The sequence below is a fragment of the Arachis hypogaea genome, chromosome 17 (genome assembly GCF_003086295.3).
Source record: "Arachis hypogaea cultivar Tifrunner chromosome 17, arahy.Tifrunner.gnm2.J5K5, whole genome shotgun sequence".
Lineage (NCBI taxonomy): Eukaryota > Viridiplantae > Streptophyta > Magnoliopsida > Fabales > Fabaceae > Arachis > Arachis hypogaea.
In genome coordinates, this window is record NC_092052.1 from 105,113,317 (window position 1) to 105,137,807 (window position 24,491).

Here is a 24,491-nt window from a genome sequence, read left to right on the forward strand (position 1 = left end):
CATTTTGGTGAATATCTTTGAAACTCAACAGGTTTCTTAGAGACTTGGTAGACAATAGTGCATTATTTATTATGAATTTTGTTCCTCCGGGAAACAAAATTATAGCTCTTCCGGAGCCTTCAATCACATTGCCTGAGCCAATAATAGTATTAACATACTCTTCTTTTGGCACAAGATGGGTAAAATATATAATACTTTTAAGAATAGTGTGCGAACTTGCACTATCCGCAAGGCAAATATCTTCAGAATATGTCCTTGCCATTTTTCTTAAAAAAAAACAGATAATAATAATAATAAAATGAGCAAAAGTACATGCACAGTAGAAATTATTCACATGAATACTTACTAAACACATACACATATCAAACTATTCCATCATTGATCAAATAGCCAATATTTTCTTTAGAATCCTTAAAGAAATTAGATACATTATAATAAGTGGTGAAATTTCATCATTTGAAATAAAATTTGTTTCCTTTCCTTTGTCATCCTTTTTCAAGGATGCTTGATAAAGATCAACTGGGTGCCTTGGGGTACGACATGTACGTGACCAATGACCCTTTCCACCACAACGGAAGCATTTATCCTCAATTGATATACTTTGCCCATTATTTCTTTATCTATCCCACTTCTGGTGAGATCCTTTCTTGTGAATATAATTCTTCTTCCTTCCATAATTTTTCTTATTACCAAAATCTTGCCATTTACCTCTTCTAAGGTTATGATTTGCCGCATTTACTTTAGGAAATGGGGCGGCGCCAGCTGGGCGCGCTTCATGATTTCTTAAAAGCAATTCATTGTTGCGTTCAACAACAAGAAGGCAAGAAATTAACTCATAATATTTTTTAACCCCTTTTTCTCGATACTACTGCTGCAGGAGCACATTCGAGACATGGAAGGTTGAGAAAGTTTTCTCTAACATATCGGGCTTAAGGAAGTATCACTGTCTTTTGATGATTATACCTTTTTTCAAGGTCTTTCCACAGATCTGCAGGATCTTTTAATGTGGGATATTCATTTTTCAATCATACTTCAACATGACGACGAAGAAAAATCATGGCTTTGGCTTTATCCTTCTGGGATGCATTATTTTCAGCCTTAATGGTATCTTCAAGATCCATTAAATCAAGATGGATTTTAACATCTAGTATCCATGATAAATAATTATTTCCAGATATATCAAGAGCATTAAATTCAAGATGAGAGAGCTTCAACATAATAAAAATTTGTTACCTGGAGTCTTCCTAAAATTTCGTTAGAGCTTCGTGCTGATAACGTGTTATAAAATAACTAAATAAATAAATAAATAAGGAAGAGGTAACAAACATAATGTAAAGAAATATAATTAGATAACAATATTAACCACAATTACTATCTCAATATAAAAGAAATGATTAATATATTTACTAATATTATATACCAAGAGTAAGAGAGAGGAGTATTCAAAATACTTGTAAAATAAAAAAAGAGAGAAAATATAAGAGAGAGAACGTTGCTATTATTGATGCTCAGTAAAGAGAGAGAGAATAGTATTTATTATTGATTGTAGTGTGTTTCCATACGGAGGCTTAAGCCTCTATTTATAATGAAACATTTTCAAACTACATTTAATAGAGTCATCCTTTGATAAATAGAATTTCATTGAAAATGGACATCCACATCACATCAGTACTTATCACAACACTTTTAAGTTTTAACATTCTCCTATTTTAACCGTATAAATTTTGGAACAGCAGCCCAGTATATGTATTGCATTCTGTTTTATTGAGATTATCTCCCTACCTAAAATTAAGAGGATAAAGTGCAAAATATACACTGTTTAATTCGAGTTTTAACAATTTAAATTAATTACTGGTTATCTCATTTCCCCTTCGATGAATCATCATTTTCTAAGTTCCTGAAATTGTCAGGCTTCAATTTCTTTGTATCAAGCCTAATAAATATCTGCGTTCAGATCATACATACACCGGCACGTTAAATTCCTTTAAGAAAAAGAATGAATGGATTAGAAGTAACGAATAAATTTTTATAATGCATTGTCATTTCCCGCTTATTAACTTAAGCATCCAGTGTCGTATGTACATAAGAAACCCTTGTTAGTGTCACTTTCAGTTTGAATAAAAAACTCGCTCATATTTTTGAGCGCCAGCTTTGGAGGGACCTTCGCCCATAGCCTTATCTATATATTCTATAATCTTCGACCAAGTCTCAGAGGGCACTTCATCATAGTAAGTAGTAACAATCCACTCTCTCTTCTCACTACTCTAATCTAGATCTGAATTGAATCTGCTTTCGTTTCCGTCTTCATTCATCCACACACACAATAGCACTAGTATTTGTTAGCTCAATTGTCGTTTTCATTTACGTAGAAAATCAACTCCAGTTTGAACTTAGCTCTGTTTTTGTTCTTTAATTCGCGTGATCTTTTTCAGTTTCACCCACAGGCGAAGTTGATTTTTCTAGTTCCACAGTAAATGGCGGTTTCTTCTGAATTCGATCCTTCGCTTGCGCTTTCTCACAAGTTCCCCGATGTATCTTTCTTTTTCCTTCTTCTTCTTCTTTTGCACCATCGTTGTTCGTATATATGTCTTATTTAACACAAAAAAGGACGATAACTTGTGTCTTGGAATATTCGAGATGCAGGATCTATTATATTTGATTTCAATTTAAATAATCGTTTTCCTTGTCGCTTATTCGATTTCTAAGCTTGGGCTTTTTGTTTTAACTGCAGACTTCGCACTCTTATACCGAAAGGTAAGCCAAAACTATTAACTATTGAATCAATTTGATGTTGCGAGTGTTCAATTCAATTCAATTTGACACAGAAAGTTAAGGATCGAGGATGCCTAAATTTGAATTCAATGTTGCACAGAGATGCAGCGCTTTATGCATTAGGCGTTGGAGCTTGTGCCTGGGATGCTGTGGATTCAGATGAGCTTAAATATGTTTATCATGAAAACGGACAGGAGTTTATTAAGGTATTCCTGGTGGCGCATGCAGAGATATTACTAAGAATTCGTTTCTATAGTTTACAATTCATATTGTAAATTTTGAAACTATTCTGATTTGTGCTTCGTCTTTTTTTCTTCTTAATAGGTCTTACCTACATTTGCTGCTCTATTTACATTTAATTCCATGCCGAATGGTTTTGTTATCCCTGGCTTGGAGTGAGTGATGCCTCATTAATTTCAATACGACTCTGCTTATACCTCATGTATCATGTATTGTTATTTTAAGGGCACTTGAAGCCATCTAGTTGAAATGTTGAATGCATATAGTCTTCATGACATTTATTTTATTAGTAATGAACTCGTCTTCTATCATGTTGATCTTGATCTTTGGCTTTCTTCCTTTTGATAGTTAACTGAAAATAAAACTTTCTGTATACAGATATGATCCACGCCTTCTGCTGCATGGACAACAATACATAGAGTTGTACAAACCATTACCTTCCAACTGTCATGTAAGGTTTTCTATGAAAATTTCGCATACTAGCCATCTAATTAAATTTGTTTAACTGTTGGTTCCTTGTTCCAAATTTGGCTTGAGACCAGTTGTTTCTTTGACACATGTAAATTTCAGGAAAATGGTGCTTATGGTAGATATGAATGAATGATATGCAATAGGATCTTAGGGTATGCCATGTTGAGGAAATGAGATATCCTCTATTGAATTCAAGCATTTGACTTATCCTTTTGATACCTACGTGGACTAGCTATAATATTGCACCATAGCACTTTAACTCACCCTGTGACTAACACAGAACAATTTACTTGAGAAGCATGAATTGTTGATTTTGGTTTTATTTAACTTGAGGATCGAAAAAGCTGACATGCTTTTATGAATGAGTTTGACTTGATTAATTATAATATCGCTATAATTTTTGTCTGATTGATTTGAACATTGGCCCCTCTATTGTCATGGAAGAACCTGTAAAATTATTATAGTATGAAGTTTTGCGTCAGCTATGAGCCTATGAATATTAATTTATGATTGTGATGATTTTCTTAACTCTTCTTTGTATACAGGCTCATGAATTGTTATTTTGTTACAGGTAAATCATAAAGTCTGTCTTGCAGGATTACATGATAAAGGTTAACTTGCAAGTAGACTCTTCCGAAATGATCTTCCGTGCATGTTTGCTGTTCAGTTTCATTTTCACAATTTTGTTTGTACAATATTTAACTTATGTATGAAACTTGAATATTTTATTCTTTTATCATATATATGTGCTTCTTAGAGATGGGTTCTCATTGAATCAGCTAAAGCAGCAATTTTGGAGTTTGAAACAAAAAGTTATGAGAAAGAGTCAGGTGACTTACTAAGCGTGAACAGGTAATAATTAAAACACTCCTTTTATTATTATGATTTGTTACTCTCATACTAAACTAACAATTTGCTTGCAGGACAACTGTGTATCTACGTGGTGCTGGTGGCTTCTCAAAGTCATCTAAACCATTTTCTTACACAAACTACCCTCGCAACCAGGTTCCAACTGTGAAAATTCCTGAAAGTAAACCTTTTTCGGTGTTTGAGGACCGTACTCAACCATCTCAGGCATGTATACTATAAGATATAGTTAGGGTTCTTGAACCACACTCTGTTTGAAAGTGATATTTATCTATGATGTTCCAAAATCCTTATCTCTTACTCTGACCTAAAGAAAAAGCTCTTCCATATGGTTTGGAATGAATTGAGGACCTGCAATATGCTTAGGTGCTTCAATTTTATATCTGATACAACTTCAAAAGAAGCCAGGCTTAGACACCAATCAATTCAGTAAAGCAATACATTGACCAATTGGTTGAGCACTCGAGCTTGTGAAACAATGTGAAATATATTAAACGGTCCAACTTTTACTGACTTTTGGAAAACGGAGGTATTTTTCTCAATGTAGTTATTATTTAAAAAAGAAAAAAGAAACAAAAGGATCATTGTTCATGAAGCTTTTGCTTAATTGGTTCACCCTCCCCGTTTTCCTCTCCTATTTTCTTTTGGTTATGGTAATTTTTTCTCACTTCAGTATAACTTCTTATATTAAGCATCTAAAAACGAAAGTGAATGAGTACAAGAAATCATTCTTATTTGGCCTTTTGCCTTTTATTAAATCGTTAAATATACTTTTCAACTCTTTGGTTACTATTGATAAATACTATTCTAGCAGGCGTCGACAATAATTCCTGTTGTTATTATGCTTGTCAACGATTCTGATACTTTTACCCCTGTATTTGCTCTACACATACTAACTGTTAAATGATCTTTACAGTTTATTTTGTCTGAGAATATATCCTTCCACATTAATTTCAAATTTCTGAATCCCTTTTGACAGGCATTGGTATATAGGCTATCCGGTGACTATAACCCTCTGCATTCGGATCCAATGATTGCAAAGGTTGCTGGGTTAGTACTCGCTCCTGGCTCCTGCATTCCATCATTTGCTGCATGTCTTTATCCATATTGTCATTTTTATTCAATTATTTGGTTAATCTAATTTGTTCTATAAATCATTGCCGAAGATTCTCGCAGCCAATATTGCATGGCTTATGCACATTAGGATTTGCAGTTAGAGCAATCATAAAATGCATATGCAAAGGAGATCAAGACAAAATAAAAAGCATATCAGGCCGTTTTCTCCTCCATGTCTATCCCGGTGAAACTCTAGTTACTGAGATGTGGCTTGAAGGCTCGGGGTAAGTCACTTCTGCAACATTTATAGGGAATTAGGGACAGTATCCTTTACTGGCCACCTGGAACATATTTTTCCGCCCGCAGGCTACACCATTAATTGATCAACAATGCCACAAAATTAGAATGATATGACTCTGACTGAATCGTAGCGCTGGTTTATTTGAAATAGCTCACTTATACATAAAAGATCATTGCACATGGCCTCAATGCCTACTCATTATGCTGACAATCAATTTCCAACAAAATAAGTCTGGATGTATAACTTTTGCGTTGGTGAAATTCTGATGATTAAAAGTGGAAAATTGCAGGGTTATATATCGGACCTTGGTGAAAGAGCGAAAGCGCACAGTCCTTTCTGGCTACGTTGAACTGCGTGGATTGACATCGTCACTGTAAGAAATTTAATTACGTGTAGCTACATATTCAATAATAGGCCAATTTAAGAGGAGATTTCAATTGTAATAAAATGCATCTGATAGTCATATATAATAATCATCATGTACATTGATAGCAACTGTATATCTTAAGATTTAAGGATCAAGCTCTTTTAAAAAAAAATTAATTAAGTGATAAAGTGGAGAATTAATCACGTTTAAATTAAGATAGTGAAGTTTACATATAATGGAAGTTACAAATTCAAGTAATTAATCACTCAATTTATATGTATCAAAAACCAACTCAAACCTTCGCCGATTACTGTGTAAATAAAATCAGACCGATTAATTTATTAAAATTGGATCAGTTAGATGGTTTTATATCAATTTAGATTGCATTTCGACTTTGAACTCTATTAACCATTACCGAGTCCGATTAAGCGGGACTTATATCATGTTCTAATGGTTAGTTATAATATTAACTGTAACGTGTTTAAGAAGTTAATTAATATATTTGAGAAGACTAAATCCCCATTTTGGTTCTTGAGATTTATGTAATTACTCATTTTAGTTTTCAAAATTTAAAATTACCTATACTAGTCTTTCAGATTCAAGTTCGGGCACTAATGTGGTCCCTCGACTTTTTTCGGCGATGACTAGACAAATGGAATGTTGAGATGGCACCCTCGCTGCTACACTGGATGATAAGTAAACGACTTCATTTACCTTTGGCACTCAAACAAGTTAGAAATGTCGTCACTTTGTATATGAATGGAGAAGAAACGATGGAGACGCAAAATAAAGTATTCTTCATTTCTACCTCTACTATTCTTCATTTCTGATTTGTTTGGGCGCCAAGATAAACGACATCGTTTACTCATCATCCAGTGTGGCAGGAAGGGTGTCATCTTAGCACTCCATTTGCCTAATCATCGTCGGAAAGAGTCCTGAGACCATATTAGTGCCCGAACTTGAATCTGAAGGACTAGTATAGATAATTTTAAAGTTCGAAGACCAAATTGAATAATGACATAAATCTCAGGGACCAAAATAGAGATTTAAGCTTATAATAAAGAGTAATACTATGCATACAAATTTTTTTATCAATCAAATTTAACTAAGTTACTCTACCATCAACAAAAATCATCCTCAACACTTTCACTTACCTATTGTTCAACTTTGGTTCAAAAAAACTTCTAGTATTTTTCTATAATAAATTTAAAAAAATCTTAGGACCATTAACCCATCTGAGACTTCAGTAGTAGTAATTCAAGTATGACAATAAATTTTTAATTTTTACATGGAAATGAAATAAGAATAATAGTCTGTTTTTTTTTTTTAGAAAAGTTGTGTTAGATATTATTTTTAACTAATTTTAATTATTGAATCAGTCTTAATCATTATTTCAGTTATTCCATGCATATAAATAATATGATATGAAGGCTAATTTATCAATAAAATAAAAATTTAAAAACTGATTTGATAATTAAATTTTGTTAAAGACCTTACTTAACAAAAGAATTTTTTAAAATTTATTTGGAATATTACTTTAATAATAAACAATAAAGAATCACCTTTTAAAAAAATAAAATAAAAGAGGGATTACTTTGGTTCGGATTTAAACACCCGGACGGATTACACCACCAGTATTGATGTATTTTCATGTGGGCAAATCAAAAGTACGAAGTTAACAATAATGTCCATATTGTTATTTTTATTGTTAACAGCATAAATAAATGTTATTTAAGTCCTAGTTTTTAACATATTTTTTAAAAACACGCTTTAATGAGTTAGAAAAAATGCAAGACTTTTCCATAAGAATGATGTTAGATAACTAATTCAGTCAATATCAACCATTTTTTAAAATTATTTTATTTATCTTAGATTATAAATTTTAAATCATAAATTTTAAATTTTAAATTATATACCTAAATATTAAAATTAACTAATATTGACTAACTATAAGTTGAATTTTGTAACAGTCCAGACCACCCGCTAGCACGATATTGTCCGCTTTGGCACACAAGGCCTCACGGTTTTGTCTTTGACGATAGGGATGATAGCCTAAGCCCCCCACACTCACTCGTCAAAACGCGTCATGTTAGGGAGAGGTATCCACACCCTTATAAGGCATGCTTCGTTCCCCTCTCCAACCGATGTGGGCCTTACAATCCACCCCCCTAAGGGAGTCCAGCGCCCTCGCTGGCACATCGATCCGGGTTCTTGTAAGGCCCACATCGGTTGGAGAGGGGAACGAAGCATGCCTTATAAGGGTGTGGATACCTCTCCCTAACATGACGCGTTTTGACGAGTGAGTGTGGGGAGCTTAGGCTATCATCCCTATCGTCAAAGGCAAAACCGTGAGGCCTTGTGTGTCAAAGCGGACAATATCGTGCTAGCGGGTGGTCTGGGCTGTTACAGATGGTATCAGAGCCAGAACCCGGATCGATGTGCCAGCGAGGGCGCTGGACTCCCTTAGGGGGGTGGATTGTAAGGCCCACATCGGTTGGAGAGGGGAACGAAGCATGCCTTATAAGGGTGTGGATACCTCTCCCTAACATGACGCGTTTTGACGAGTGAGTGTAGGGGGCTTAGGCTATCATCCCTATCGTCAAAGGCAAAACCGTGAGGCCTTGTGTGCCAAAGCGGACAATATCGTGCTAGCGGGTGGTCTGGGATGTTACAAATCTCTATATCTTTTTGTCCAAAAAAAATATAAAATGTTTTTCTTTTATCTAACATTTTTGCAAAAAAGAAAAATTTTAATATTTAATTTGTACCAACTTTCTCCACATCATATAAAATAAATTTCAATTTTACTCAGAAGATCATTAGTTATCATTCATTCATTTGTCAATAATACATCAGCCGGGAATAATAATAATTTTAAACAACATAATTATATATCCAAGCATTTTTAATCTAAGTCCAACCAAGCGAACCCAAACTCAATAAAAATAACTTTTATTACATTCATGTGTACATACGCGCGTTTCATTAACGCTTTTTCTTCGTCTTTGTCTTCGCATTTTTTTTTCTTTTCGTTTTTCTCTTTCTTTGTCTTTGCGTTCCTTCTTCTTCTTTGTATGTTTTCTCTCGGTCGTCATTTTTTTATTGTTGCTGTTATTGCTGCGTTTTTTCTTTTCCTCCTTTTAATTAAAATTTATTTATATCCAAAAATGAACTAAATTTAGTTTAGATTTAGTGAATACTTAACAGTAGTATTAAGTAAACCTAATTCAATTCATAAATGAACCGAATTCAATTCAGATTTAAACAAAAAGTTAGAAAGACTTTCATACAATTTTTCATTTATACTATTGGACTAACACTTCAATCAATTATTATTATTGAAAAAAAAATTTGTTTTAAGACTTGAAGTCTAGAAATTGACTATGATCACTTTCAATTTGAAAGAATTATGTAATTTTAATGTTATTAATTTATCTGGATAATAATTGTTTGGGATCAAAATTAGTTGATAGCTTAAAAAAATAATAGGATTGTGTTGTGATAAGTATGGGACGTGGATGCCCATTTTCTATATGAGGATTACATTCTCAAGAGAGAATGAAATTAATGAAGGTTGAAAATATTCCTTCTATATGCTTATAAATAGGAGGTTAACTTCCGTTGATGTTACACACTACAATCAATAAGAATTCTCTCTCTATATTGTCTATATACAAAATTCTTCCTCTCTTTCTTTCTTTCATACATTAATACATATATATAAATATATAAGTATCATATCTTTTATATTGAGATAGTAATTGTGGTTAATATTGTTATCTAATTATATTTCTTTACTTTATGTTTGTTATCTCTTTCTTATTTATTTATTTATTTAGTTATTTTATAACACGTTATCAGCACGAAGCTCTAATGAAATTTTAGAAAGACTCCAGGTAACAAATTTTTATTATGTCGAAGCTCTATCATCTTGAATATAATGCTCTTGATATATCTGAAAATAATTATTTATCATGGATATTAGATGTTAAAATCCATCTTGATTCAATGGATCTTGGAGATATCATTAAGGCTAAAAAATAATGCATCCCAGAAGGATAAAGCTAAGGCCATGATTTTCCTTCGTCGTCATCTTGAAGTATGATTGAAAAACGAATATCCCACATTAAAAGATGCTGCAGATCTGTGAAAAAGTCTTGAAGAAAGGTGCAATCATCAAAAGACGGTGATACTTCCTCAAGCCAGATATGTTAGGAAAAACTTTCTCGACCTTCCATGCCTCGAATGTGCTCCCGCAGTAGCAATCGAGAAAAAGAATTTTAAAATTTTTTTTGAGCTAATTTCTTACCTTTTTGTTGCTAAGTGCAACAATGAGTTACTCTTAAAAGAATCATGAAGCGCGCCCAGTTGGCGCCGCCCCATTTCCTAAAGTAAATGCGGCAAACTACCCCAGAAGAGGTAAATGGCAAGGTTTTAGTAACAAAAAAAATTATGGAAGGAAAAGAAATTATGTTCAAAAGAGAGGATCTCACCAGAAGTGGGATAAAAAAAGAAATAATAGACAAAGTAAATCAATTGAGGATAAATACTTCCGTTGTGGTGGAAAGGGCCATTGGTCACGTACCTGTCGTACCCCAAGGCACCTTGTTGATCTTTATTAAGCATCCTTGAAAAAGGATGACAAAGAAAAGGAAACAAATTTTGTTTCAAATTATGAAAATTCCACCATTCATTATGATGTATCTAATTTCTTTGAGGATCTTAAAGAAAATATTGGCCATTTGATCAATGATGAAATAGTTTAATATGTGTGTTTGTTAAGTATTCATGTGAATAATTTTACTGTGCATGTACTTTTACTCATTTTATTATTATTATTATTATTATTATTATTATTATTATTATTATTATTATTATTATTATTATTATTATTTGTTTTTGAAGAAAAATGGCAAGGTCATATTCTGAAGATATTTGCCTTGCGGATAGTGCAAGTTCGCACACTATTCTTAAAAGTGATATATATTTTACCCATCTTGTGCCAAAAGAAGAGTATGTTAATACTATTATTGGCTCGGACAATGTGATAGAAGGCTCCGGAAGAGCTATAATTTTGTTTCCTGGAGGAACAAAATTTCTAATAAATAATGCACTATTATCTACCAAGTCTCTGAGGAACTTGTTGAGTTTCAAAGATATTCGCCGAAATGGATATCATATTGAGACTATGAATGAGAAAAATCATGAGTACTTATGTATCACAACTCATGATTCAAATAAGAAAGTTATATTAGAAAAATTACCCTCACTTTCATCTAGGTTATATTATACCAAGATTAGTGTAATTGAATCACATGCCACTGTAAACCAGAAGTTTACTAGCCCAAATGAATTCATAACTTGGCACGACCGATTGGGTCATCCAGGAATAACCATGATGAGGAGAATTATTGAAAACTCCCATGGACATTCACTAAAGAACAGAAGATTCTTAAATCTAGTGAATTTTGTTGTGCTGCATGTTCTCAAGGGAAGTTAATTTTAAGGCCATCACCAATAAAGATTGGATTTGAGTCCCTTAAATTCCTAGAAATGATTCAAGGTGATATATGTGGACCTATTCATCCACCATGTGGATCTTTTAGATATTTTATGGTCCTAATAGACGCATCTTCGAGATGGTCACATGTGTGCTTATTATCTTCTCGCAACTTGGCGTTTGCGAGATTACTGGCTCAAATTATTCAATTAAAAGCACAATTTCCAGAAAATCCAATCAAAGCAATTCGTCTTGATAATGCTGGTGAATTTACTTCTCAAGCTTTTGATGCTTATTCTATGGCTAATGGAATAAGTGTTGAACATCCAGTAGCTTATGTTCACACACAAAATGGGTTAGCAGAATCACTTATTAAACGCCTCCAATTAATTGCTATACCCTTACTTATGAGAACAAATCTCCCTTTGGGGGCATGCTATTTTACATGCCGCAGCACTTATTCGTTTGAGGCCAACGAGTTACCATCAGTTCTCTCCTATGCAATTAGCCTTTGGCCAGCAGCCAAATATTTTCCATTTAAGAATATTTGGGTGTGCGATATATGTTCCCATTGCACCACCTAATCGCACCAAAATGGGACCCAAAGAAAATAGGGGATATATGTTGGATATGATTCTCCCTCTATAGTGAGGTATTTTGATATACAAACTGGAGATGTATTTAAAGCCCGGTTTGCGGATTGTCATTTTGATGAATCAAAATTTTCAACATTAGGGGGAGAGAATAAGCTTCCTGAAAAGGAACTTAATTGGAATGCATCATCGTTGATGAATTTAGATCCTCGATCAAGGCAATGTGAACTAGAAGTTCAAAAGATTATACATTTGCAAAGAATAGCAAATGAATTGCCTGATGCATTTTTCGATACAAAGAGGATAACCAAATCTTATATACCAGCGGAAAAATGCCCCAATTCGAATTGATGTCCCAGTAGGACAAATAGCCACTGAAGCAAATACACGCCAGAAACGTGGCAGGCCTGTCGGTTCCAAAGATAAAAATCCTCGAAAGAGAAAAGAGGTAAATACTATTCCTGATGAAAAAGACATAGTAAAGACACCTGCATTTGTCCAAAATTCTGATATAATTTTAACGCCAGAAGACGTTCAGGTACCTAAAAATTATGAAAATGATGAGATCTCGATAAATTATGTCTTTACAGGAGAGAAATGGGACCGAAATAAGACAATTGTCAATGAAATATTTGCATACAATATGGCATTTAATATCATGCATGAAAGTAAGGATCTTGAGCCAAGATCAGTCAAAGAATGTCGACAAAGGAATGATTGGCCAAAATGGAAAGAAGCCATGAAGGCTGAATTAGACTCACTTGCAAAACGTGAAGTCTTTGGACCTGTAGTTCGTACACCAGAAGATGTAAAACCTGTTGGATATCGATGGGTATTTGTGAGAAAACGAAATGAGAAAAATGAAGTTGTGCGCTATAAAGCCCGACTTGTGGCACAAGGTTTTTCACAAAGGCCCGGTATAGATTATGAAGAAACGTATTCCCCTGTAGTGGATGCGATAACATTGCGTTATTTGGTCAGTTTATCTGCATATCATAAATTGCATATGCATTTAATGGATGTGGTAACAATCTATTTATACGGCTCATTAGATCGGGATATCTATATGAAAGTCCCTGAAGGACTAAAGATATCTAAACCATCCAGTGAATATTCGCAAGGGTTATACTCAGTTAAATTGCAAAGATCTTTATACGGTCTAAAGCAATCTGGACGAATGTGGTATAATCGTCTTACTGAGTATCTGGCCAAAAATAGATTCAAGAATGATGATATCTGTCCATGTGTTTTCATAAAGAAATCTGCATATGGATTCATTATAATTGCTGTGTACGTTGATGATTTAAATATCATTGGGACTCCTGAAGAGATTCCAACAATTATAAAAACTCTAAAAGAAGAGTTTGAGATGAAAGATCTTGGAAAGACTAAGTTTTGTCTCGGCCTGCAGATCAAGCATATAAAAAGTGGGATCTTTATTCATCAAACAACATACACAGAAAATATATTGAAGAGATTTTATATGGATAAGTCACATCCATTAAGTACCCCAATAATCGTAAGATCTTGGGATGTGGAAAAGGATCAATTTCGTCCTAAGGAAGAAAATGAAGATATTCTTGGTCCTGAAGTACCATATCTTAGTGTCATTGGAGCGCTAATGTATCTTGCTAATAATACGCGACCTGACATATCATTCGCGGTGAATTTACTAGCAAGGTATAGTTCTTCTCCAACCAGAAGACATTGGAGTGTAATCAAGCAAATCTTTCGATATCTTCGTGGAACGGTTGATATGGGATTGTTTTATCCATATGGATCCAAGTCACAATTAGTTGGCTATGCAGATGCTGGATACTTGTCTGATCCACATAAAGGGAGATCTCAAATAGGATACCTGTTCACATATGGTGGAACAGCTATATCATGGAGGTCTACGAAACAGACGATAGCAGCAACCTCCTCTAATTATGCTGAAATACTAGCAATTCATGAAACTAGTCGCGAGTGTTTTTGGCTGAGGAGCCTGGTTCAATATATTCTGTCATCATGTGGATTGATTGACCATAACATAGCTCCAACTGTCCTATTTGAAGATAATACAGCATGTATTGCTCAACTTAAAGGTAGATATATCAAAGGTGATAGAACAAAACATATTTCTCCCAAATTCTTCTTCACTCATGATCTTCAAAATCAAGGGACAATTGATGTCCAACAGATCCGCTCAAGTGACAATCTGGCAGATTTATTTACAAAGTCACTCCCAAAATCCTCCTTTGAAAGATTGGTACATGAGATTGGGATGCGCCGATTTCGAGACATCAACTGATGTCGACAAGAGGGGGAGACTGTACTCTTTTTTCTTTCGTCAAGTTTTTTTTTATTGGGTTTTTCTTGACAATGTTTTTAATGAGGCAGTCCCCATCACTAAAGGATATTGTACTCTTTTTCCTTCACTAAGATTTTTTTCCACTGGGTTTTTCTTTAGTAAGGTTTTAACGAGACAATAATCCTAAATGGTCATCCAAGGGGGAGTGTTGTGATAAGTATGGGACGTGGATGCCCATTTCCTATATGAGGATTACATTCTCAAGAGAGAATGAAATTAATGAAGGTTGAAAATATTCCTTCTATATGCTTATAAATAGGAGGTTAACTTCCGTTGATGTTACACACTACAATCAATAAGAATTCTCTCTCTATATTGTCTATATACAAAATTCTTCCTCTCTTTCTTTCTTTCATACGTTAATACATATATATAAATATATAAGTATCATATCTTTTATATTGAGATAGTAATTGTGGTTAATATTGTTATCTAATTATATTTCTTTACTTTATGTTTGTTATCTCTTCCTTATTTATTTATTTATTTAGTTATTTTATAACAGATTGTTCAATTGGTGTGGGTTTCCTGGCAAATACTGGACTACTGGTCAATCAGAAATATTAAATTAGAATAAAATTTTTTAAAAAATAATAAATTTGGCAAATACTTAAAAGTAGTATCAAGTGTTCACAAATGAACCGAATTCGATTCAAATTTAAACAAATAGTTAAAAAATTACTTAAAGAATAAAAAAATTTATCAACACTTATCAACAGCATCAAGTGAACTTCAATTAATACACAAATAAACTAAGAAATTAATCAAAATTATTTAATGATGGCATTAAAAAAATTAGAACTAATAATGATGTTAGTAAAATATTAGTGTTATTGGTGATGACAATAACGAAAAAGAAAAAAAAGGACACAACATTGAAAAAAAACATGCATGTGCAAATTTGAAAGAAGAAGAAGAAAAAAGAGGAGGAAGAAAAAGATAAGTAGGAAAGAAGAACATGCGCGAATTTAAAAAAAGAAGAAGAAAGACAAAGAGAAGAAGAATCGCGTAATTTAAAAACTTATCACAATTTGATTAGACACTTAGACTTTGTTAGGGATTTTGCTTAGACGTAGAACTTTATTCAATTTTAAAATAAATTCTAAATCCTAAACAATAAAACAAAAATAATTACAAATTTTTTATTTATAGACAATTTTAAACCACATAAATAAACAAAATTAAAACAAATAAATAGAATTAAACGTATTTCAATACATGGAATTAAAATGATGCAAGACGCCATTAAGTAAACAGTATTACATTATTACCTATGTGCCGCAAAAATAAACAAATAGCAAAGAATTTTTTTTTTCTATCTTTGATATTTTTGCCAAAAGCTTTTAAAAATATTTGCTTATATTTAATTTATATCAATTTTATCTAACGATTAAAACAAATTTTAAATCTTTTTATACATGTTAATTATGTGTCACTGATAGTTCAGCCGAGGATAATTTTAAATCATTAACTAAACATTGAGTTAAATTCTAAAGTGGTCCCTGAAATTTACGGTTTGTACCAATTTAGTCCCTGACTTACCAATTGAACCATTTATGTCCCTGACTTTGTAAAAATTGCACCAAGGTCGTCCCTAGCCACATCTCCGAGCAAATTAATGAACGCCGACAGTGACCTGGCACTGACCTGGCACTGAGAAGTCACGCCCGCCCAACCTTCTTTCTTTCTTCTCTTCTTCTCTGAAACCCAGCCCAGCCCGCAGACCTCCACACCAACCTTCCGTCCGTCCGTCCGTCCCTACCGCTGGCGACCACCGTCACTAACCTTTCCTCCTCCCTTCTTCCTTTTCTTTCTTCCCACCGTCGCTAACCTTCCCTCTTCCCTTCTTCCTTTTCTTTCTTCCCTATTTCTCCATTTCTTTCCTCCTGTACGCAACACCCCTATTTGTGGCGCCACCTCTGTCTGCACATTCCAGTTCTGGTGAAAACCACCATCTCCGCTCTTTACGCTATCTTCTTTTTTCACTCCTCAACGCAGGTTCCATTCCATCCTGTGTCTGTTTCTTTTTTTTCTAATTATTTTTTTTTATTTTAGTGCCTTTTGATTCTGCTTTTACATCTTGTTAGACTTAGGATAGTTGATTATTTGTGTTTCTTGACTAAATGTGTATTGGCTGGTTGAAATTTTTGGGTTGATTGATGCTTACAATAAACTAAAATTGCTGTTTATGAATCCTGCATACAACCTGTTCGATAAATTGTTTGAAAGTTAAATCTTATGTCTGATCATCATAGGCTTCAAATTTTGTTTTCATTAGACATTGTAACTCATATTCTACAGTTTTCTATAAGTTTTTATTATGATTGAGATTGAATTTTGGTTATGCACTTGGTGAATGTTCTTGCTTAAGACCAAATTGAACTGAAATTTTAGAATTCATTCCTTGTTTGGTGTTATATGTTAAGTGCATACAGAGTTAGCAAGTGAATTAATGATATTGCGTATCCATGTAGTTGTTGAACATAAATGATCATATACACAATCACACGAAGGTGACAATGCCATGCTAGAAATTGGGATTAAAACTAGGTATAGGGACCACATTGGGTTAAACAGTTTCAATTGCCACCTCAGCTTGCCGTTATCTACGCCAGCGTGACTTCTCAATGCCAGGTCACTGCCGGCGTTCATTAATTTGCCCGAAGATGTGGCTAGGGACGACCTTGGTGCAATTTTTACAAAGTCGAGGACATAAATGGTGCAATTGGTAAGTCCGGGACTAAATTGGTGCAAACCGTGAATCTCAGGAACCACTTTGGGGTTTAACTCACCAAACATTAAAGACATTATTATAAATTTTATATTTAAAGGCGATTTTAAACCATATTAACAAACCAAATTAAAGAAATAGAATAAAAATTTAAAAAATTAAAATTAAAATTGATATAAATTATACATTTGAAATATCTTTAAAATGTTTTAAAAAATAAGTGAAAAAAAAGTCCACAAAAATAATGTTCTAATGTCCACATTATATTAATAACTTTCACAATTCTCAACTATTATCTTTAAATAAAAAATAATTTCATGCGAATATTCATATGACTATAATCTATTATCAAATACAAGATAATAAAAACAACTATGCCTTCTCTAGTGAGGATCACAATTCTTTTTTATTTACTTTTTTTAAAAAATGTTTTCTACCTTATAATCGAGTGGGTTAATCAATCCATTGCGCGTCTAACATTTTTGCCATGAAGCTGTACCGATCAGCAGCTTCATCTATCTGCGGACATAATATATATATACATAAGAAACATGAGAGATAATATAACCAAATGGATAATGGAAAATTTTAGCAGATACGAATTTGTTACCATTTTCTGTGTTGGCCGACCGGCTCCATGTCCAGACTTGCAGTCAATGCGACCAATTATCGGGTTCGTCTGCGGACTATTCTCCAAGCTCGTACACAGGACATACTGCATGGTCTGCAAGTGATAACAATGCGAATTTATGTTGAAAGAGACGAGAAACAAGAACCCGTGTTTCAATCTATTATTAAGAAGAAGTAGACTAACCGCCAATAGCTTCAATGAGTGCAATGGCACAACACGATCATCATGATCAGCAGTCAACAGCATGGTCGATGGGTATTGAATTGACTTATCAGGCTGCTGTTCCCATGGCCGCCGCACATTATGCAATGGTGAGTACCTACGAACAGTTGATTAGAGGAACATCATATCTTCTACTCACACTTACAAACATAAATTTACCAAACATAAGAAATCACAGGAATCGACAAAGCAAAGTAGCCACATGACAATATGACCAATGCAGAAATACTAATGACTCAATCCGACACTAAAATGAATAAAACAAAATGATGACAAAAATTATTTTTTTTGCATGAAATATATATTCTATATAAAAGAATTACTTTTTGCATAAATATACGAACTTATTGTCATACTTCATGCTAAAACTCACTCACTTGATTAGCCAATGAAACTCTTTCTCCTTGTCTGAACAACCATAATCTGTGGTCCAAGCATGGCCTGAATAGCAGTTTTTATATCAATAGGTGGCACTCATAAACAAATAATTAGCCATAACAAATCCAAACAAACCTATGGTAAATTTGTGGAACCTTAGCATATCCATAACACCAACATGAGCCAGTGCACAACCAAAAAGATCAGGTCTCTGTGCGAAGTGGAGGAAACAGTTAGCATAAGTGGAGATCATGGAATGGGAAAGTGTCAAACATAGGAAGACAAACCAAATGAATCACACCTGGTTTATACAAGCCCCAATAAGAAGACCACCATTACTCCCACCTTCAATGCATAACTTTCGGGGTTGGGTATAACCAGTAGACACAAGATACTCAGCTGCAGAGATGAAGTCATCAAAGCAATTCTGCTTATTTGCAAGGGATCCTGCTTTATGCCATTCCTCCCCGTATTCTCCACCTCCACGAATATTTGCAATGCAAAAAACAGTACCTAAATGTCTTGTGAGTACTATACGACTAACAGCGAAAGATGGTGTGAGACTTATGTTAAAACCACCATATCCATATAGCAAACACGGGTGCGATCCATCCAAACGAATATCCTTTTTGGCAACAATGAATATTGGGATCTTTGTCCCATCTTTACTGGTAACAAAAACCTGAAAGTTCAAATGGAATCAAAGAACAGAACAAGTCAAGTAACACTGTAACAGCCATCCATAATCTGAGAAATACAATATCTATAACTGAAAACAATGAACTTATAGAGCCTTAAGAATATCGTGGACCTAAACATAGGATATCTCAACATCAAAAAAATTGTGTTTACCTGCTTGACCTGAAACTCAGAGCGATCAAACCCAGGGACAACAATTTCACGAAATATCTTCATATCAGGTATATTTGTTCTAAGGTCACACTGATATATGATTCTTGGCGTTAGGAAGCTTGTAAAGCTTATGAAAACCACACTATCTTTACGCCTTGCAGAAACTTCATCAACAGTGCCAATATCAATTGGTAATTGATGTAGCAACAAGCCTGTTTCTAGGTCTCTTACTTGAAGAATATACTTCACATCACTCAAATAACTCACTATCAGTTGATTACCATTCACAGCACAAGCTGACTCAAGTACATCATTTTCAGACTCTTGGAGAACCTCAGACCACACAGTTGGTTCTCTCAAATCTACCCTTACTAGTTTATATTTTGGAGCATCTTTATTAGTCAAAAATGTAAACACAGTGCCGTCATTCGCAATGTCATGATACTGTGCATCAAAATTATCAATGAGCTTGACAAATGGAAGCAGAGTACTTTTATTTCGAAAACTTTCCATCCCGTTGGGAAGTTCAGACATGTCAAAGTAGTAAAGTTTGTTAACTGGATCACAGCCTTCTGAAATATAAAGGAGAACATACTGCACATTTGACAGAAACAGAGTGAGATTCATTGGAAATTTAACATCATATGCATAAAATGTTGTGTATGCTTCGTTTTTGTACTCCACAAAGAAAAATAAAATTAGACTCATTTTTTAGAACTATCTCCAATGCTATTGTTATGTGATGTATATACCTTCTCTCGTAGCATAAGGTACCCTAACGATAATAGGGTGACTCACCATTTTGTGACAAAGCTACAAGTTTTTATAGCATGATGCTCGAGACAGATGACTATTTAGCAAAAAACCGGCAATATGCCATTGAATATCAACACCAGGCTACTTACCATAAGTATATAATGCTAAATGTAAAATTTTGCCAAACACAATAGAAGATATCCAATTATTCCCATGAAAACAAATCAAGCAAGACCAATTCCAAATGCTAACAGGAAGAGCTAAAGAAATACCTTCCAAGAAATATGTACAATAGGGCATAGAAGAAGTGGAAAACCAATGACATTGATAACAGTAAAGTCTTCAGAAGAAAAATATTGTTCCTGAACTTTTCTTATTTCATGTGTACACAGAAAGAACACAGATATGTCATATAGTTCTAAAGCAATGACAATAAAGTGTACCTTCCCATCATCAGTGACACTTCCTCCAAATAAATATTTAGGGTTTTCAGGATCTCTCCAACACAAAATATCTTCTGATTGATCTGTACCCAAGAAATGATAATAGAGCTCATGGTAAAGATTAGAATTCGTCTCAGTCCCAGCATCTACTACTTCTCCATCCCTATATAGTAGAAGCAACATAATTAAAATTTTAAATAAGGAACACATGAAACTGATCCTTCCACCATCACTCTGAATGAATAATTAATAATATCTCCATAAAAATAAATCAAATAACCACAATTCAGATTATCTTGACCAGGACAAGCAAATCCCTGGCAACGCACAACATTTTTAAACTATATACTTCGATGAATCAGTAGTCGGATAACATTTACAAATTAGAATAACAAACTTCTATCTTCCTTATGATTACTAATCAAATAGGCTATATTCTCTATTAGGGTCAACAGACAGAATTAGAATCATATTTCATGCCAGCTGTACAGTTAATTATTAAATCTGTTAGTTGTTGATTTTTCCTTATGTGCAACCTACTGTATATAAACCATTGACAGTGTTAATGAGATACTAATTTTCATTTTCTCGTAAACTTGAGTTAAATATTCTCATAATTTAACAAATACACGTGACAATTTGAAATTCAAGCCTATGAAAGCCAGAGTCGAAAATTCAGACTTCCTTGTAAGAGAAATAATATGAGAATAGGCCTATAAAAAAGAGCAAGAATAGGAGATCACTTACTTAGGTGCTGGATATCGGCTATAAAAGAAACCTTTGCTATCATGTGTCCAACTAATAGAGGAAAACTTGACCTGAAACATGTCCAAGTTTACAACAGTCAGTGGCAACTCATTTCTAAGCTGGTTGCTGTTACTAACAAGGAACACAGTGACGCTCACCCATGACAAAGTGTCAGGCTCAACATTCTTATCTGCAATACGCATTACTTTTATAGTCACCCAATCACTACCACTTGAACTAAGTCCGTAAGCCAAATACTTAGCATCTTCACTGATTGATAGCGTGTTCAACGAGATGGTTCCATCTTCGCTGAGCGCATTAGGATCAAGCAAAACCTCAGGTTCACCCTCCAAGCTATCCTAAAAGTGAACAGCAAGACAAATGAATACGCAATAAACTCAAAAGTCCGTACCAATCAAAGCATCTAGCAAACTCATCTCAACGCATAATCCGCAACCAAACCTGCACATAGAGTGTGTCTTGAGGCTGAAGCCCTGAGTTGTGGAAGTAAAAGTACTTATCACCTCGCCTAAACGGAGCATGATAACGAGGATGATCAAAAAGCTTCGTGATCTTTTCACTAAGTTTGGATCTAGTTTCGCATTGCTGAAGTACCGAGTTCGTCAATTGCACCTGTTTCTCTACAAACTCCTTCACTTCTTCCACATCTGGATCTTCGAGCCTAATCAACAAAAACATTTCGGTAAGATTTTCCTTACCGATTTTCTAATGCGCGAGAGCAATTAACTATCCTCGCAATCCTAAATTAGGTATGAAAATTTTTTAACCAACAACTTGAAATGAGAAAACAAAACGCAATCTATCTGAAACGAGAATGAAATCGAGCAGCGAAAACAGCTAAACAGGTATTAAACATTTGAATTAACAAGATTGAAATGAGAAAGCAAAACGAAATCTATACGACGCAACAATGAAATCGAGCAGCGAAAACAGTTAAGTTTGTTTTCCGTACCATCGGTAAGGATCGGCAACCTTGACGCCGTGGTAGTCTTCAACGATGGAGTCGTCTCTGCGAGCAGTAGGATATTGGAGACGGTGTGGTAGGGCGGAGAGAGAGGCCATTGGTCTCCGAGGAAAAAGGTGAGAATAAGAGAGGAAGAGACGTGAAGTAGAATAAGAAGAAATGAGGTGCGTGTGAGTGTGACTTGAAGTAACTGATTGAAGAAGAAGCGGCACAAGTTTCGAAGAAACTCTTAGCATACTCTACTTACTAGCTTGTTATTACTGCACTAGTAAGAAGAACCGAAGAAGGGCGAAAGCCGAAAGGAGAGTGTGTGTGTGTGTGGCTATCAGGCGAAGACCGTTTCATTCATTCTTAGCCACTTGTGCTTGTTGAGTTGTTGGTTGTTACTTGTTAGTCAGTTGTTTGGATAAGGACTATAATATGAATTGAATTCGTGTATAATAATCATCTTTATCGTTAATTTTTTCTTTTCTAAGATTGAAGATATTAAAATTGGGAATTATTTTTTAAAATATCTGACAATATAATTTCATCAGATGAAAGAAAAAGTATATGAGTAGTTATAAAAACTAAACAATAAAAAAAATACTCCACTAATATAAGAAAAAAATAGTTATTATATCCAATCTAAAAAAAAAACCTTAAATAATTAAAAAAAAAATAGAAAAGTGAAAAGAAAACTTAATCTAAGCTGATAAACCTTCAATCGCATTTTTGGGTGATTTTATATGTCCTTTAGTCAATCTCAACCATTTTTATAAAAGAAATGTTAAGAGACTAATATTTTTAGTAAAATAAAGAATTAATTAATGTTAATTTAAATATAAGATAAAAACAATAAAAAATGTTGATTACTTAAGATTTCTGAATAAATTCTATCGGTCTAGAATTGTCTAAGCAAATTGTTGTTATAGTTAGAGATTCTAGTATCAATTTGGATAGTATCTCTAGTTATTTTGTTGTCTTTTAAACTAGCAAGATTTGTATAAGACGAGGAAACTACAATTTATTTGGGTTGAAAAATATATTAATATATTTATATTAATATATTATAAAAATGTAGTAAGTGGTTAATTGATCGACAAGTGGAGTTTCAAATGTTCAATATGTGGTTATTTCTATTAATAGATACGTTGTACGCTTCAATATGGAGGTAAAGGTGGGGTTGAACGTGGTTATGAAGAAGAGAGGTGCTTGACCCCTGTGTGGGATCAGAACACCACAAATCGGATCATGCGAGTTCTTCATAGCTAGTCGGACGGTTCGAGTTGTGGTTCATATAGAAAAATTCATATATATATATATATATATATATATATATATATATATATATATATATATATATATATATATATATATAGAAAATGCACCGTCCGATTTGGATGCTGTGAAATTCAAATTATCACCCCTGTCAAATCGGGCTCTCCGATTTGTTAAGCAATTTTTGCCAACACAAAACTCATACGGTCCGAGTTCTAACCCCTACCACTCACATGAAGCTGTTCCACAATTTGGTCTAACACGCCTATTTTCATATCCAGGCACATCACATTCATGAGTTCCATAACGAAAAAATTGAGCCATACGTTACATTGTACCTATACTCACATTGAAAATGTAAAATAAATAAATAGTATATGTAATACCTAACTTTTAGCACTTTATGATCGTACTTAAAGTTCGAATGATACTTATCTCTATTCCTTTAATTTTATATTATATTTATTTAATATTGAGCATTTGCGAATGCGAACCAAAACTTTAATTAAGAAAATGAAACTTTTTTACTTTTAATCTCTTAATCACAAAGATATACATAAATTTATTTGAAAATTTTCAAATACAAGTCCTACATTTCTGAAATTTCCAAAACAATAAATGACGAAGGAAAAATAAAATCTAAAATTAAACCAAATACAGAAAATACAAATACATATATATAAAACACTGTGGACCGATCGCGGCTTCTCGCAAAGGATTCCTGAACCTGTCGCTGAAAATACAAGACCTGTAAAGGGTGAGAACGTCGTCCTCACATGTTCTCAGTAGGGAAAGTGAATGTCATGAGAGTAAAAAAATCAAATGCAAATTTTTACTGTATAACCTTAAAATAATTACCTTTAGGATTCTTTAAACTCACTTTAAAGATTTTAGTTAGTTTTCTTTAAATTACATTACTTTAAACAAATCACAATCACACCACTCAGTTTTGAGTTATAATGATCA

General features: G+C 33.7%; 2 protein-coding genes across 7 annotated transcripts; one reads left to right on the forward strand and one right to left on the reverse strand.

The window, feature by feature from the left end:
* The first annotated feature begins 1,990 nt into the window (after positions 1–1,990).
* LOC112766271 (enoyl-CoA hydratase 2, peroxisomal) lies at positions 1,991–6,202 on the forward strand. Of its 4 annotated transcripts, none has more exons than XM_025812176.3 (12): positions 1,991–2,228; positions 2,433–2,531; positions 2,732–2,754; positions 2,873–2,978; positions 3,097–3,167; positions 3,391–3,463; positions 4,055–4,094; positions 4,263–4,335; positions 4,407–4,557; positions 5,330–5,400; positions 5,517–5,690; positions 5,997–6,202. In XM_025812176.3, the coding sequence occupies exons 2-12, from the start codon at positions 2,475–2,477 to the stop codon at positions 6,082–6,084; spliced, it is 927 nt and encodes a 308-aa protein (XP_025667961.1). In that variant the 5' UTR covers positions 1,991–2,228; positions 2,433–2,474; the 3' UTR covers positions 6,085–6,202. The 4 variants fall into 4 exon arrangements, 2 of the variants coding, with proteins under 2 accessions (XP_025667961.1, XP_072079183.1); XR_011875434.1 differs by having other exon boundaries at positions 2,081–2,228; positions 5,527–5,690; XR_011875435.1 differs by having other exon boundaries at positions 2,211–2,235; positions 5,527–5,690.
* Positions 6,203–17,496: 11,294 nt separating this feature from the next.
* LOC112764637 (uncharacterized) lies at positions 17,497–22,687 on the reverse strand. Of its 3 annotated transcripts, none has more exons than XR_003183270.3 (12): positions 22,254–22,680; positions 21,743–21,962; positions 21,439–21,639; positions 21,281–21,351; positions 20,534–20,696; positions 19,335–19,928; positions 18,784–19,164; positions 18,638–18,693; positions 18,482–18,545; positions 18,066–18,201; positions 17,862–17,975; positions 17,497–17,770 (listed from the first exon to the last, which is right to left on the reverse strand). XR_003183270.3 is itself a non-coding variant. In XM_025810337.3 (12 exons), exons 1-12 carry the CDS (start codon positions 22,499–22,501, stop codon positions 17,705–17,707), a joined length of 2,334 nt encoding a protein of 777 aa, XP_025666122.1. In that variant the 5' UTR covers positions 22,502–22,687; the 3' UTR covers positions 17,497–17,704. The 3 variants fall into 3 exon arrangements, 2 of the variants coding, with proteins under 2 accessions (XP_025666122.1, XP_025666123.1); XM_025810337.3 differs by having other exon boundaries at positions 18,618–18,693; positions 22,254–22,687; XM_025810338.3 differs by having other exon boundaries at positions 18,618–18,693; positions 21,439–21,634; positions 22,254–22,654.
* Positions 22,688–24,491: the final 1,804 nt, after the last annotated feature.